Source organism: Pezoporus wallicus, unplaced genomic scaffold (genome assembly GCF_028554395.1).
Source record: "Pezoporus wallicus isolate ANWC-B61680 ecotype Strahan unplaced genomic scaffold, APGP_CSIRO_Pwel_v1 contig_6978, whole genome shotgun sequence".
Lineage (NCBI taxonomy): Eukaryota > Metazoa > Chordata > Aves > Psittaciformes > Psittacidae > Pezoporus > Pezoporus wallicus.
This window is the reverse complement of record NW_026637190.1, coordinates 2445003-2461286: the sequence shown is the minus strand read 5'-3', so window position 1 is coordinate 2461286 and position 16284 is coordinate 2445003. Positions and strand designations below refer to the sequence as shown.

General features: G+C 51.8%; 1 protein-coding gene across 1 annotated transcript in view; it reads right to left on the bottom strand.

The window, feature by feature from the left end:
* SHANK3 (SH3 and multiple ankyrin repeat domains 3) overlaps positions 1-16284 on the bottom strand; it is a 313275-nt gene that overhangs the window by 127420 nt on the left and 169571 nt on the right. Inside the window, 1 exon segment of the mRNA XM_057403824.1 lies at positions 3468-3581. Within this exon segment, the coding sequence (XP_057259807.1) occupies positions 3468-3581 (114 nt within the window).

The following is a 16284-nucleotide window of genomic DNA, read 5'->3' as shown; positions in this document are numbered from 1 at the left end:
ATGTGCCTCCTTCCATCACTGATCAGGCACATCAGGCAGCTCACGCGCGGTGACCTGATGCTCTCTAGGCCCTGAACTACGTGGTCCCTGGGAACACGCTGACGCAGAGAGGCAGGAGAATGGGAGGTAGACGTACACTTGGGCTGGATGTGCTGGAAAATGGTCACTGACAGGCCACCTTTTCCTGCTTCATTTTAATCAGAGCCCTACATGCTTTCACACTGAAAGACCATGTTCCTGCATCACCTGTGGGTAGATATGGAGTCTCTCAGGTACTTGTACAAGTGCTGCCCACCTCCAGTAGCTGTCAGATCCCCTGGTGACACCCCACTGCACCTCTGTGAGTGAATGAAGCTCCCAGTGGCTGCTCAACAAGCAGAGCACAGTTCCTCCACTGCAAAGCTCTACCAGTGCCTCTGCTCAGGGAGACAAAGTCACTCCTGTGCAGAACCACTGCTGCAGCTGGGATCCGAGGAGACCCCACTGCCCAGCAGCCGGTCTACACACCATGAACTCATAAGGGACCCAGAGACCAGCCGGCAGCCACACGCAGGTTCTTACACCCACAGATCTCCAAGTACTGAAAGCTGAGGGACACCTGATGAGCTTGGTCCTGTGTCAACCACAGGGAAGGCACAAAAAGATGAGTTCCCTGGATCCACTAGAAATGTCACCGCTTTCAGTCAAATACAGGGCATGGTGTTAGAGGAGGTGCAGACAGGAATAAAAGGGTATAGTGAAGTGATGGGGTTGAACTTGGATCTCCTCTTGGAATGTCAGGATGATACAAGAAGGATCATCTCTATGGGAAAATGGCCAAAAGCAGAGATCTCAGTAGGGCCAGAAGAAATAAACTGAGAACATACAGAAAGTTTTAGTTATTTACCAAAGAAACTCTGTTTAGGCCCCAAAGGATTTCAGTTGCACAGGCAGGAGGTATCTAAGGAGACCCTCACTGGGAAGTGAGAAATGTTGGTTTCTGCCTTGGGGCTTGTAACAGAGGTGTGCAACAGAACATCTCCCTCCACAGCCAAGAACCACTGCAGCACCTATGAGCTGGGACCTGGGAGGGAAGTGCTGACCCAGAGGCACCCCTGGAGAAGAACTTGGCTCATTTAGGTAGATCAATATGCAGCTCATGGCCTTTTCCCTCAAAGCATGAAAATACATGCAGGTTAAAGGAAGATCCTAATACCAGCTCCAAAATGTCAACCCTGGCAGTTGCACTCTGAATTTCAATGAAGATCACAACGAATTTCCTGAGCTGCTCCCACCCTCACCAGTCACCTTCGGTCTGTCTCAACAAGAGTCTAGTCATGTCTCTGCCATGCAGCCCTGCCACCCTCCTCCATCGACAAACAGAGCTGGAGATGTCCACAGCTCTGATGTGGTTTTCTTCCCCAGCAAAACACAGTCAGGCCAGAACTCTTCCACCAGTGCAGAGCTGGCCCGGCTGCTGGGCTGTGCCTAAGCTGATGGAACAGGCACCGTCTTTGATCTTGATGAGAAGTGGCAGAGCAACACCACGTCTATACAGTGAAACTTCCTTCTGTGCCCAAGCGTCGTGGCTGCATTCAAACCACCTCCCACAAACCATCTGTACCTCAGTGCTGGGCCCAAGCTTTGTCTGGAAAAGTTGGCAAAGCCAAAGCCAGGCTGGAGGACACGCCAAGAGCCAGCCAGGATGGACAACTGGAGGAAAGTGCTCATGCCTCTGCTCCAGCTTCAGGTTTCACATCTCACTGCACAGTTTCAGTTCAACCCAAACATGGAGCAGCCTCCAAGAAAGCACCTAGCAAGCATGAACTCACAGAAACAGGAAGGGCTTCTGAACCATATGGATTAGTCTATTCTCTTTTTCATTTAGCATCACAAAAGGACAGAGCAAGCAGCCCTGTGCACTGAAATGGCTCCAGAGCACTGCTCCAAAGCAGCACAAGAGGGGGGAAGGTGGAATCTCAGTGGAATTCCCAACTCATCAGCCCTAATCATCCCTGAAAAAAGGAAGAATATCCTGATCAAGTCTTTACTGTCATCAAATGTTTCCCATCAGCACGAACACTTCTGCTCCACCTCTGATGGGCCCAGCTGCACAAGTGAATGCAGGAGGGAGGGCAAAAGCAGCGGTGCCCAGCACAGCAAGATGGGCACATACAGGGCTAATCTGAAGGAAGAATAAGAATGAGCACTGGGAACATGAGCTGGAACTGCAGATGGAGAGCCAGGAACTGAACAAATCGGGGGGAGGGAGGTGGGGGAGAAGAAAAGCTTTGCTGGGTGCAGGTTTGAGGTGCTGGTGGTGGAGCCCTGCTCCCACGACACCCTCCATGGCCACAAGATCAGGTCCCAGAGGCACCCGATACTTTATCCACAGGGACCGATGTGCAAGTGTCCTAGAGCACACCTGACCTGCCACATACTCATCACAGCACACACGTGGTTAGTCGCTCACTTTGGATTCCAGTCATCCTGGTAAAGGATGTGCCCAAGGCTGCACATTTACAACTCTCCAGAAGGACTGGCATTAAAGCAAAGAAAAGAGTCTGTAAGTGGGTTCAGGCTTCCAGAAACAAATTAAAACCAGTTGTGTGCAACCCAGAGACCTGTATTTTACTGAGGGCTTTTTCCACAACTTTGTTTCAACTTCACAATCTAGGTTCAACTGTCACTTACCAGAATCCAGCTGTGTGAATTTTAAAGCTCATTTACTATGCAAAGTGAACTGCAGTGAATGTGACAAATCAAGGCCACTTATCTCCCAAGTAATACACTGGAAAAACAGTAATCCAGATGTTCTCCTCAGCTGCTTTACACCAGGACATGTTTAGGCTTGCTGGAAGCGTTTCCCACTCCATGCTCAGGCTGGGGGAGGAACGCTGCCCAGCAACTCCTGGTGCTAAGGGGCAAGCTGTGGGATATGCCCCACAACAGCAGGAGACCCATTCAGTCGTGGTGACGTCCAAGAGCACCACTTTGTTGGCACACGCAACGTGCAGCTCCTCCTGACACCGCTGTCCTCAGGGAACAGCAAATTCCTGTGGGGTGGTGGAGTGTCAGGAGGGCTGGGGCTGAGTTACGGCCACTTTTAATGCTTCTGTTGGACCAGAACAAACACGTGCAAACCACTGCTTCCTTTGGAAGTCCCCCAAAACATAATGTGGGGTTGGGGGTTTAGGTCAAGAGAAAGTCTCTTGCTCCACCACTCATCATCACCTCCGTAAGACCAGCCATTGCAGTGATCTCCACTAAAGGGATCCTGAGTGCTCTTCTCACGACAGCACCACACACTTACCGTGGATCAGCATGTCCGCTGCTGGATGCTAATGCACCCAGTAACAGAAACTAACACCTGGATATACAATTCTTCAGCTGCACCCATCGCAAAGAAAGGGCAAACTCGGAGACTGCTGGCAATTTATAATCAACAGCTCCCAGTGCTGAGGGACACTGCTGCTGGAGCAGCTTACCTTGCCGGGAATCATACTGTCGCATCTGCACCTCCTCAACACATTCTGCCGGGAACCAGCCAGTCCTGCCCTTCACGGTTCCTTCCCAAAAGCCACCTTCACCAATGCTCAGCACTGTGGGGAGAAAGAAACAGGCATGTGAGAATGAGCAGGCTCCCGGGGAAGGGGAACGCTGGAATGACCATTGTACAGTGTTAACACAGTGGAAACACGAAAAGCACAGCGTGGAACCTCTGCCTGGGGTCAGGCGTGCTCTGGAGGAAGAAAGCACCTCGATAAGCACCTTTAAAAGCTTCCTTCACCCATGTCCAGAAGAGAGACAGTGTAGTCAATGGCCCTCATGCAGCCACGTGCTGTGAAAACGAAACAATGAGTTGGCAGCATCCTTCTTTGTACGAAGAGTTGTTAAGGGGGACCCAGCCATAGCATGGGCTTTGGTAACACCAGTTCCTGGAAACCTGCCACTGACTGTTAGCTGCTGAGACCCTCAGAGCAGTAGAGAAGTCAGCCCCATGACCAAAGCGAGGCCAAGAGAGAAAGAAACTGGCCAAGGCGATAACACAAGTCACTGAGAATGGGGAATCCTGGCTGGCCTGTGTTGAAAAATCCAAGAGCTGTTTCACTCCAAATGACATAGCAAACAGGAAAGCACTTCCCTGCCACAGCAAAACTCTCCCAACCCATTAAGCCCTGGTTTTAGATGCTCAAAGCTTAGAAAAACACAGAGGAAATCTTGAAATGTGCTCTGAAGATTAAATGAATTCAGAGTCAGGAGACTTTAACGGGGAATCGCATCAGGAGCATCCTCATTAAACCAGGGACCATCAGCTTGAGTTCCTCACCAACTGCTGCTGGAGAGGACAGCATCAGGGAGCCAGAAGAAACTGCTGAGGAGCTACAGAGAAACCAGCACTTCTTATTGTACCCACAGAAAGAACCAAAGCCCCAGCACAGGCCCAGGTTACAAAGCACCCTGAGGTTTGTTGGGAAAACCAGCCTGATGTAAGCTGCCATCTCCAGCTCCCTGCAACTGGATTCATAAAATTATAGAATCATAGAATAGCTAGGGTTGGAAAGGACCTTAACATCGTCCAGTTCCAACTCCCCTGCCATGGGCAGGGACACCTCACACTAAACCATCTCACCCAAGGCTTCGTCCAGCCTGGCCTTGAACACTGCCAGGGATGGAGCATTCACAGCCTCAGCTTTCTCAGCCTGTCTTCATACAGGAGGTGCTCCAGTCCCCAGTCATCCTCATGGCCTCCTCTGGACTTGTTCCAACAGTTCCATGTCCTTCCTATGTTGAGGACACCAGAACTGCACACAATGCTCCAGGTGAGGTCTCAGGAGAGCAGAGCAGAGGGGCAGGATCACCTCCTTTGACCAGCTGGTTTTCTGGGCTGCAAGCGCACACTGAAGCCGGCTCATGTTCATTTTCTCATCGACCAGCACCCCCAAGTCCTTCTCCGCAGGGCTGCTGTGAATCTCTTCTCTGCCCAACCTGTAGCTGTGCCTGGGATTGCTCCAATTCCCCACTCTAAGGCTAGCAGCCCTGCAAGAAAGATCTGGATTGGTCTGGGATATGTAAAATGAATCAGATGTGACCATTCCATTTCCTACAGCAACAGAGAAAAAGACTGTCACTGCCAGAGCATAGCAACAATGCAACAGTGCAAGAGAGGAAGAGGGATGTGAGAATTATTACTGATCTTTCTGGAAGTTTCCCATTTATAGCTCACACCCAGGGTGCCCAGATATTACCCCCATTTTATCCAGGGAATGGCTGATGTGCACTTCCCACTTGAATTTAAGCATTTGCAAGGCCAATGAACTGCAGCATCCTGATCCAAGGAAGTGGGAGAGGAGCAGTTACATGTTCTCAGGTTAATGTGGCTCACAACACTTCCCTAACCCTTTGTAACTCAGTGGTTTCTGGAACAGACTCTGAATTCCTGTGTTAGATGAAGTCTATAAAGATCAAGAGAAAGTGCTGCACATCACCCCAAAGTGATAAGCTCTTGACACATCCTTCAGAAAACACTACATTGTGGCATCCAGAACAGCCATTCATTTGACATCCTGACAGAAACCAGCAGAGTCAGCATCCCGGGTTCCTGCTCTCAGTGATCTCACATGCATTCCCTCAGCATCAGCTGGATCACAAGCTCTTAAAAACAAGCCCAGCACATCAAGAGATCCCCCTGACTAGCACAGAGACGGGGGTGCTCTTGGGACTTGCTTTGAAACTTCGGGAGCCATTGTAAAGCCCCACAGAACAGAGGGGACACACGCACTGGGTTCTTCAGCTCCTCAGCAAATCCCTGGGCAACAGGCAACAAGAAAAGGCTGACGCTGGCTCTAGTTTAAACTTGAATCATCTTATCTTGTGCTTTCCCTAGGGCTGCTTCTCCAACTTTGTAACCATAACTTAAGCTCGCCTGCATCAGAAACGCTCTGGAGTGAATGTGGCAGTGACAGCAGGAGCTGCTCCTCCCACAGGCGGCAGGTTCACACACAAGCCTTGGGACCTGGCCCAGCACAAGGGCAGTGACCTTGGAGGCTGCTGGATGCTTCTCCCGACCATCCTGCAGGGCCTATAGAAGATGAGGAACCTCCTGCGGCCGATCACCAAAAAGGCTCTTTGGCAATGGGCTGACAGTTACGAGGCAACCAGCAAGCACAGGGAAACCTTATGGTCTGCTTGTCCTAAAGCTGCACTGCAGCCTGGCAGGAGCAGAGCTGCTCAGCGCTCTTCAGCTCTAGATGCAAGAAACCACCAAGCAGAGACCACTGGTACGACGCTGTCCCCAGAGACCACATTTTGGTCCTCAGGAGGAACAGCTCTCAAGATAAACTCTTTGATAATCATGAGATTTGTACCTCAAGGCTATACACGTACTCTGGCTGTTTGTGGTGTCAGAGCAGCTACTGCTCCTCTTCACCACGGCACAAGGATTCTGCACAATTCCCAGTATCCCCACCACCTCACTTTGTACCCATCACCTCAGAACTGGCTGGGCCCTCTGCAGAGCACAGAGATGCCTGGTTTGAAGGGTGAGCCCCACTCCCCAAAAGACGTCCTCTCAGACCACCTCCCCATGTGGACATGTCCACCTACAGCTGAACCACGGTGAGGCATCTGCCCTGAATGCCACGAGGGGCTGCGGAGGCTGATTCCGCTCTCTGGATGTCCCTGCTGCCTGTCCCCTGTGTCCTTCCCCTGCTCCTCCCGGGGTCCCTCCCTTCCGCACGGGGCTCCATGTGTGTTGGCTGCACGGCTCTGTGCCCCAGCTGGTAATCTCTACACAACCCCCCGTGCAATCAGCTCTCCTCACCAGTGCAGCGCTGCCTTCCAGCATGAAATCTCTCAGGGAAACGGTTTCCTTCCTCTTTTCCTGTTCTGACCCAACACACCAGCAGCACCGACTGCGCAGGGATCCACGTGCTCTCGGTACGTCCCTTGAGGCCGGGGTCTCCGGGGCCCGTTCACCACCCGCCCTGGCAGGGCACTCTGATCTGCCCTTCCTGGGCAGTGCCAGCAGTGGGAATACAACATAAGGCTTAAGTCCCCGCTGGCAGATTTAGGGGACTTTCAGCTCAGGGACAGAGCAGCACACCTTGCCCCAGACATGCAGCATGGCCCCACTGCCAGGCTGGAATTCCTCGTACTGGGTGGAATGACGGTGGTATTCGATATCCCGACTGGCAGAAGTCACAGGCACATCCATACTACCATGTACAGCACCTTCCCAATCCAGCTCCCTCCCAGCCCTCCACACACAGCACTCCTGGATTTATCCCTGCGCCCATCACCACAGTGCCCATGCGTCATTCCCAGCTACATCCAAACATTAAAGTTACCAACAGATTAAGCACTGCTCCATGCCAGACACAGCGAATTCCCAGAGAACAGGAACTTCACGATTGCCTGTATGGAGGCATTAGTCCTATCGGAAGCAAGGGAAAAGCAAACAAACAAGGCAGCCTGATTTACAAGCCAAACAGGAGACTCATTTCAGTCTCTTCTCTAGATCTTTTTTGAGATGCAAATGCTCCTGCTCTCCAAAGGTTATGATGTAGTCACAGCTTGGAACAGACCCAAATCCCGTACCTTATTTCCCATTGCTCTCATCCAAGCTTTAGAAGCTCTGCTAACACTTCCCAGTCGAAAATTTCTCTTTTCTAGTACTTTGTGTTTCCAGCTTCCAAAGCAGCCCTTCGTGGAGCAGAGCTCATCCAGCTCTCCAGAGCCTTCTGCTCTTGCCTGCTACGCTTGGCTCTTCGGTCACACAGGGCTCCTTCTCCAGATTTGTTGCTTTGGAGGGTTGGAAGGACCAAGGTTGCAGCCTGTCTGCCATCAACCTGAATACATATTTTAAGGTAACAGCAAACTGAGGCTGTTCTAATGAAAGGGAACATCTGAAGTTGTCCGTATTTCACTGTCTTGTCTCTAAGGATGTTACCTGGCACAATACAAAACCTTTGCTCAAAATCAGCAACAACCATGGCTCTCCCCTCATCCAACAAGCAGCCACCTCACTGGAGAAGGCTATCAGCTTAGTTAAGCAGGACTTCCCCTTCACAAATCCAGGCTGGCTACTCCCTATCACCATCCTGCCCTTCGTGTCTTTGGAAAATGTTTCCAGGGTTAGTTGCTCCATCACCTTCCCAGGGATCAAGGTGACATTGACCAGCCTGGAGTTCACCACACCTCAGCCTTGCTCTTCTGGAAATCAGGAGAGACTTTTGCTTTCTTCCAGTCATCAGGAACCTCTCCTGACCACCACAACCTCTCAGAGACGATGGAGAGTGGCCTGGCAAAGCCATCAGGCAGCTCCTTCAGCATTCAGTGGTGCATCTCATCAGGCCACGGATTCACGTATGTCCACTCTGAATGTTCCCTAAACTGATCCTCCTCCACTGAGCTACGTCTACCTTGCCATGGCCTATCAGAGAACGGTTTGGGTTGGAAAGGACCTCAAGATCATCCAGTTCCAACCCCCTGCAACGGGCAGGGACGCCTCACACTAAACCATATCACCCAAGGCTCTGTCCAACCTGGCCTTGAACACTGCCAGCGATGGGGCATTCACCACTTCTTTGGCCAACCTGTTCCAGTACCTCAGCACCCTCACAGGGAAGAGCTTCTTCCTTATATCTAACCTGAACCTCCCCTGTTTCAGTTTCTATCCCAGGGACCTGGGATTGCTGAAGCCTGCTCTTGCCAGTGAAGGCTGAGGTGAAGATGGATACCTCAGCCCAGTCAGCTCATTCAAACCCTTCTTGCTGTACAAACACACACTTCATCAGAAATGAGGTACAGAGAGCCTGAGCTTTGGGCTGCCAGGGAGAGGAGCAGATGGGTGCCAAGGAGCTCTGAGGCTACAGCAGTTCATGTTTGCCAAGCTGACAGGACCACGCTCAAAGCAGCAGCTTGCATTCAGCAGGACTTAAGCAGGGCCTGGCTCGGCGCATGGATGCTGCCTTTCAGCAGTCTCTCCTGACAAGTCACTCCAAAAGTGTCCAAGGCGAGGCTGGACGGGGCTTGGAGCAAGCTGCTCTAACGGAAGGTGTCCCTGCCCGTGGCAGGGGTTGGAGCTGGATGAGCTTTAACATCCCTTCAACACAAAGCATTCTACGATCCTGTGATGGTTCTGTGATTTTCTTCTGCAAAGTCACACTCTTCTTCAGCTCCAGGCTCAGAATGCCCCATGAACCCAGCTCCCCGGGACAGCCCTGCTCTTCCATGGGGGCCTTACACAGGAAATCCACAGCGGTCAAGAAAAAGCTGGCACTGACACGAGGAGAGAAATAAATGGTCTGCTGAGGCCTACAAATCACTGGGGCCAGCTGGAGACTCATACAACCACCAGCTCTGAAGGTCACTGGTAATTTGAAGAGCTGTAAACACGGTAATGAGGCAAATCCTGACTCACGTTGGGATGCGCAGCCAAAGCGCTTAAATATGCCTTGAAGCTATTAACAAACAAGACACGCTGGGGATAAATTCCTCTACTGAGGAAGTCACAGGCAGGGCACTCTGCATCCCAGTCAGGTCCCGCTGCCACCTCCCCGTGCCCTGCTGTGCCGCACTGTGCCCCATGGCCCCAAAGCAGCCAAGTGACCACGTTCTCGGTTGGGTTTGCCTGCAAGAACCCCTCAGCCTCCTGCTGCAGGGCCCTGGGGGAAAAGCCCACAGAAGCTGCTGAAATCCTATGGGCATTCTCCCAGCCACTCCGGAGGATTCCCTCACTGGCTCTCTCCCCACTCTCACACCAAATGTAGACATTCCTACCCTTCCCCTGTGAGGCACAAACCCACCTTCCCCAGCTGTGCTACCATGGACCTGCCCCTTCTTTCCCTCACTTCAATCACAGCTCTCACTCATCATAAACATGTCTTCCAGATCATTTTATGCTGCTACCTACACGCTTCACTGTACCTGCAAACTTCTCCTTTGGAGAATCCAATGTAGCATCCTTCAGGTCTTGTGGAAAATTCCCTACTGAGGTGATGCTCATGGACCCCAGCCAGCTGCAGATGACAAAGCAGCTGTCCTCACCAAAGACTGTTTTCCTTTGTGCTCCTTCTATTCATTTCAGCCCCATTTAACCCTTAAAGCCTACACATAGAACCACCTTACCAGTGTCAGCTCTTCAAGACCACTTCTCTACACCCCATACTTGCTTTGCAGCTCTTTGACTCTACAACCTGCAGTTCCAGGATCTAGTCCTGCCCCTTTGTTGCACAGCACAAAGGAGGCATTCAGCCTGTCAGAACTCCAGATGCCACCAAGATGTGCCTTTCATGTGGGCTAACAGCATCCCGGGCGGCTGGGACCGCACAACTCTTTAGCTGGTTGCTACCCCCTCTGTTCCTCTCAAAGCTCCCGGTCTCCGCTTCACAGGTTCCAAGGCCAAAAGAAATGAAAACATGAAAAAGGAAAAAAGGAAAGAAATAACTGCTGGCAGTTGTGGGTTTCCCCTTCTAGAGTCCCTGCACAAGGATGGATGCTCCTTTCCACAGTAATCCCAGAGCTGCCTTTTTACACAGGCCCCCAGGTACAGGTTTGCCCGACTTTGATTTGTTCCTGCTTCCTCCCTATCAGAACTGTCACTCCCAGCACCCAAACTAATCATTTACTCATGGGCTGGGCTCAGGCCTAACCTTGTCTCATTCACTGCTCAAGCAGGATCTTCTTTCTGTCTCGCAGACAACTTCCCTCTCCTGCTCTGTTAGTGCAGGGATCCCTGAGGATGCAGCAGCCACTGGCCCAGTTCCCGTGGTGTCTGCGCATGAGGCATGGTACCATCTTGCTCTGAGGAACACAAGATCTCTCTTCATCGTCAGAGGTTGCCCCACCATATTTGTCCTCCCAGCTTCTCTGTGGTGAGTCCTGATGATGGCACCGTGCTTGGAATGCAGCACAGCCTGCAGAGTGCTCCCATTCCAGGTCTTCCTTGAGAAGCTGCATGACCCATCCACCTGCATCTGCACCACCCATCCACCTGCATCTGCACCACCCATCCACCTGCATCTGCACCACCCATCCACCTGCATCTGCACAACCCATCTACCTACATCTGCACCACCCATCCACCTGCATCTGCACAACCCATCTACCTACATCTGCACCACCCATCCACCTGCATCTGCACAAACCATCTACCTGCATCTGCACAAACCATCTACCTGCATCTGCACCAGCCATCCACCTGCATCTGCACCAGCCATCCACCTGCATCTGCACAAGCCATCCACCTGCATCTGCACAAGCCATCTACCTACATCTGCACAAACCATCTACCTGCATCTGCACCAGCCATCCACCTGCATCTGCACAACCCATCTACCTGCATCTGCACAAACCATCTACCTGCATCTGCACAACCCATCTACCTGCATCTGCACAACCCATCCACCTACATCTGCACAAACCATCTACCTGCATCTGCACAACCCATCCACCTACATCTGCACAAGCCATCTACCTACATCTGCACAACCCATCCACCTACATCTGCACAAGCCATCTACCTACATCTGCACAACCCATCCACCTACATCTGCACAACCCATCTACCTGCATCTGCACAACCCATCCACCTACATCTGCACAACCCATCCACCTGCATCTGCACAACCCATCTACCTGCATCTGCACAACCCATCTACCTGCATCTGCACCAGCCATCCACCTGCATCTGCACCAACCATCCACCTGCATCTGCACAAACCATCTACCTGCATCTGCACAGACTCAGCTTGGACCTGATCTGCCCACAGACCACTTTGGCCTTTGCAGTCAGTGGTACCTTGTAACATTTTGGTTGTTATCCCTGCCTAAAGCCAGTACTACAAGGAGATATGAGAGCTGGAAGACTTGGATCCACCTGGGCTGCAGGGAACATGCCCTGGAAAGTTTCCTCCGAAGGGCTACCTGTGGGGTCAGCCATGAGCCATGTGTGAAGGTCTGGCACACAGTGTAAAGGAGAACAGAGCCCACCCTGGGACCCTCACTGCACTTACAGCAGTGGTGCCACAGAGGTTTTCTCCAACACAGCCATCCATTGACCACCTCTGTTCCCAGATGAAGACACCAGAAAGGGTGCACAGCACAGCTGCTGCCCAAATCCTACACACTGGCCAGCTCTTGCGTCGGGAGGTCCCATTTGCACTCGTCACCCCAGAGCTAACGACACAGAATCAGAAGTTCATAACTTACTGCATCCATCTCCATTATCTGCTCCAGGACACTGAAATCAAACGGACAAGCTATTCCACAGCCAAGCACATGTGAGCCCTGTCCTCCCTTGTCTCAGACCAGCGCTGAGAAACACCTGATGAGAAGCTGAAAGGACCCTGGTGACATCAGCATAGCTCCTACTGTGTGCGGACGTGACTTCCAGTTCAGATTCTGCTGTGCTTGGGACAAGTTAATGCATGAAGAGAAGTAACAACCTGGCATGTGCCAAGGAAGCCTCTGTGGGCCCTTCTTCCCAGCATGGAACACCCTCAGTTCCATTTCTGACAGGCTTCCTGGAATCAACCCTTCCCACAGCTCTGCTCATCTCCCCTTCGCACTCCCACAGTGAACTCTGCTGAGGTCCCTCAAGCTCAGCTCCCAGCCCAGGCTTCCCACCTGCTCTAACGATGTCCCCAAATCCCGACTCCTGGGCAGGGATGAGTGCTGCTTCCAGCACTCCCAGCAAAGCATCACCATCAGTGACTCGGGACCACCCTGGTGCTCCCTGTGCCGCTCCAGCACAAACCTGCTCATCCTGGCTCCCTGCAGGCACCTCTGGCACTGCTCAGACTTGCCTTTTCCTTCACTGACCTGGGCACTGTGATGCATTCCCATCAATTCCAATCCCCTGCAGGTCCCCGTCACCTCCTCAGGCCTCACCCGGATCTCAGCACTGCCGTGTGTGGGGTTTGCTGTGTCCTCAGGAGCCATCATGGCCACATTCCTAAATAACAAGTTCATTTAACTTCAGCTCCCAAGGGGCAGAAAAACACTGGAATTCCCATCTTATGTCCTGAGCCACAAACAAGGGACAAATCTGTTCTGCCTGGTTTCCCTATGAGATGACTATCAGGAAGCCATATGGGGACAGGAATAGAATATGAGTCCAGAGACTCCCAACCCTTGTGATGAGGCTCACCCAAACCCTGCAGATAACATCATGCAACAGCAGCAGAGACCTGCACTGACCCCAGAGAGGGGCATCGGAGTCAGGATTCAGGGACCCTCCTTGGCCACTCTGGTGGAAAGGACATCCCAAAGCCACCCTGACCACGAAAGATGCCCTCAGCAGTGAGGCAGAACAGCACAGAGAGTCTGTGTTTCTCTCAAACCTGATACGTGACTACAAGTCTCCTTCCAGTGCCTAAAGGGGCTGCAGGAAACCTGGAGAGGGGCTTGGGATAAGGGATGTAGGGACAGGCCAAGGGGAATGGTTTGAACCTGCCCGAGGGGAGACTGAGATGAGCTCTGAGGCAGAAGCTCTTCCCTGTGAGGGTGCTGAGGTGCTGGCACAGGGTGCCCAGAGAAGCTGTGGCTGCCCCATCCCTGGCAGTGTTCAAGGCCAGGTTGGACACAGGGGCTTGGAGCAAGCTGCTCTAGTGGAAGGGGTCCCTGCCCGTGGCAGGGGTTGGAGCTGGAGGAGCTTTAAGGTCCCTTCCAACCCAAACCAGTCTGGGATTCTAACTGGCATATCTGCAGTGCTTGGTAACCCATGATGATGATCATCTGGGACCCTTTTGCTACCAGCACTACTGCTTTCCATATGCCACAGGACTTCCTAAATCCCAGCAAGCAGGACCACTTGCAGTTCCAATATGCAGCTGCCAAGTGTGGCTGAAGCCATCAACTTGCCTGCATTGCTAAGATCCTGTCCCAGTCAATCCTACCCCAGCAGAGCCAGGAAGACCTGGCACAAGCAAAGACAAAGTCCAGAGAGAAAAACAGCAAAACATAGCTACTCTGACCGCACTGCAAGACTGGATGCACACCTGGAAACACCACCAGCACATAGGTACAACCCAAGGTCAAGTCCAGAGGAACAGGGTACACAAGTCTCTTGGCTGTGTACCAGCAAACAAGCAAATGCTGCCTCAGCTTGCACAACTCCATGTCCGGGACAATCTCTCCTGTTAGCTGGGTATTGTACAGAGCACTCAAATCTGTTTGGTAGGCCAACATGGAGATGATGTGGCATCTCAACCATGCTCTTCACCTTCACGTTTTTCACCTCTGAGCTAGTGCTGCACTGGGGACCCAGAAAAAGAGAAGGTGCCAGAATCTGCAGCAGCAAGTTCTGCCCAGTGTCAGCTCTAAATCACTGCTGCTGAGCTCAGAGAAATCACCAGCAACTGACCTATTTTTTGGTCAAGTCCCTCATCTGAGCAGCAGCATTGCTCTGTGACCTTCACTCAGCTCCAGAGCTCATCAGGCTCTCAGTTCCTTCCTATTACTGTGTTCCCACACCAGGACAGGTTTCTCCTCCTTTCCATTCAATTTGCTATGTCTGTACTGAGCCATATCTAAACTGGAAGTAAGCCAAGCAACATAAAGCTTCACATGGCTTCCAACCCTTCTGCAAACTCCCAGCTCGTCTCAACACCTGAGCACACTGCCCAGTCTTGTATTCACATATCGCACACAGGCAGCATATTCTCTAGTGCACAACTACTCACACTCTTGATACCCAAATCCCAGGGGTGTTTGTGAGCCACTGTCAGCAGGATCCTCACCCCAGAAGCAGCCCACCTGCTGTGCCATGCAGGTCTCAGGGATGTCAGACCTGGGAAGGTGTAGTCTCTAGTAGCAGCACTATGAGGCTACAGCCTTCCTGACCTCCACAGCTGGGAGCCTCTCCAGTCTGGTGAACTTCCCAGATCCCTGGTGGGTGAAGCTCTAAAACTCCAAGGCACTTATAGAGCCAGCATCCCCCCGGTGTGTGCCACAAGAGCCCCACTCTTCACTCTGCTCAGCTGCTGGATCTGTTACAAACCTAAAGTGCAATTAGCAAAGTGGATTTTTAAATGCCCCATTTCATTAATAAACCTAGTGTGTAGCATCCATCTGGCAGATGGTGCAGGGTCCTGTCAGCACAACGACACATCTCACTTGGGCTTATTAATAAAAAATGAAGGGAGAGACAACTTGGCAGTATCAGGGAAAATGGGAAAGATTCACATGGGGCCCCCAGATGGACTTAAAAAGTGGTTTGTCCATCAGCCTCATCACCTTCATTGAAATACCCTGGTTACACTTGAACAAGCCTTCAGACACCTTCACTAATGACACCTTCATCAGACACCACTGGCTCCTTCATTGACAACGGAGGAGAAGGCGGAGCCCGCACGCAACATGAAACGGAGTCCTCCTGTCAGTCAGGCCTGGATTAGGCACCTGCCACTCCACAGACACATCCCGCACCCAGTGAACACACCTGCATTGACACAGACCTCAAACCCACCTCAGAGCCATGCACAATGAGCCACCCCCCCACTGCCCAGGAGCAAAGCACACTCCAGTGGGATTCTGATGCATCCAGGAAACCATTTTGCTCTCCAGTGGGAAGTTCTGCACACATCCTGAGGCTGGATCCTCTCCCAGCCCTTTGCACGTGTGTAATTCTCCCTACCAGAGGCACTCTGCATTAGATCCTGCTGTAGGAGTGCTACCTGCCTTAGAAGCCCTCACCCCAATGGTCTCACCTGGATCTAACATGCTCTCTGCAGCCAGACTCTTCCTCAGCACCGCCCCTAAGGGAGTCCAGCGCTGGTGTTCAGAGCACTTCACCAACAATCAAGCAGCTCAAATGCAGTTACACCAGGACGTAAGTGTGCACAGAGCTTCCTACAACAGCCTCCAGTCATTCCCATCCAAACAGGGTCTGTGTGACTGCTCTCCGCAAGGGCCATCTGGCATTCTCAAATCACAGCTATTTCCCCTACCTGTACTAGTATTTGGGGATAAAAAAGTCTCAAAGCAGAGTAAGTGGACTTCTCTCACCCAAATATGACGTTTTCTTCATAACATTATAACAAATTACTCCAGAAAGAATTCCCACACAAAGCGTTAGCTCAGAGTCTTCAGATACCTTGCCACAAACCTGCCAGCTCTCCATGTGGATTGGTGGAAGCTGGTGGGCTCTCTGGTCCTTTATTTACCTCTGCTGAGTTTGCAAATGCTCTCTATGACCAGAGACAGATTAAACTTGGTGGCTGGTAGAGATCTTGACCAACAACCCATCAGTGAAAATGACCAATTAAAGGAGAGCTGCAGTCTCTGCGCAAGCTTCCTCTT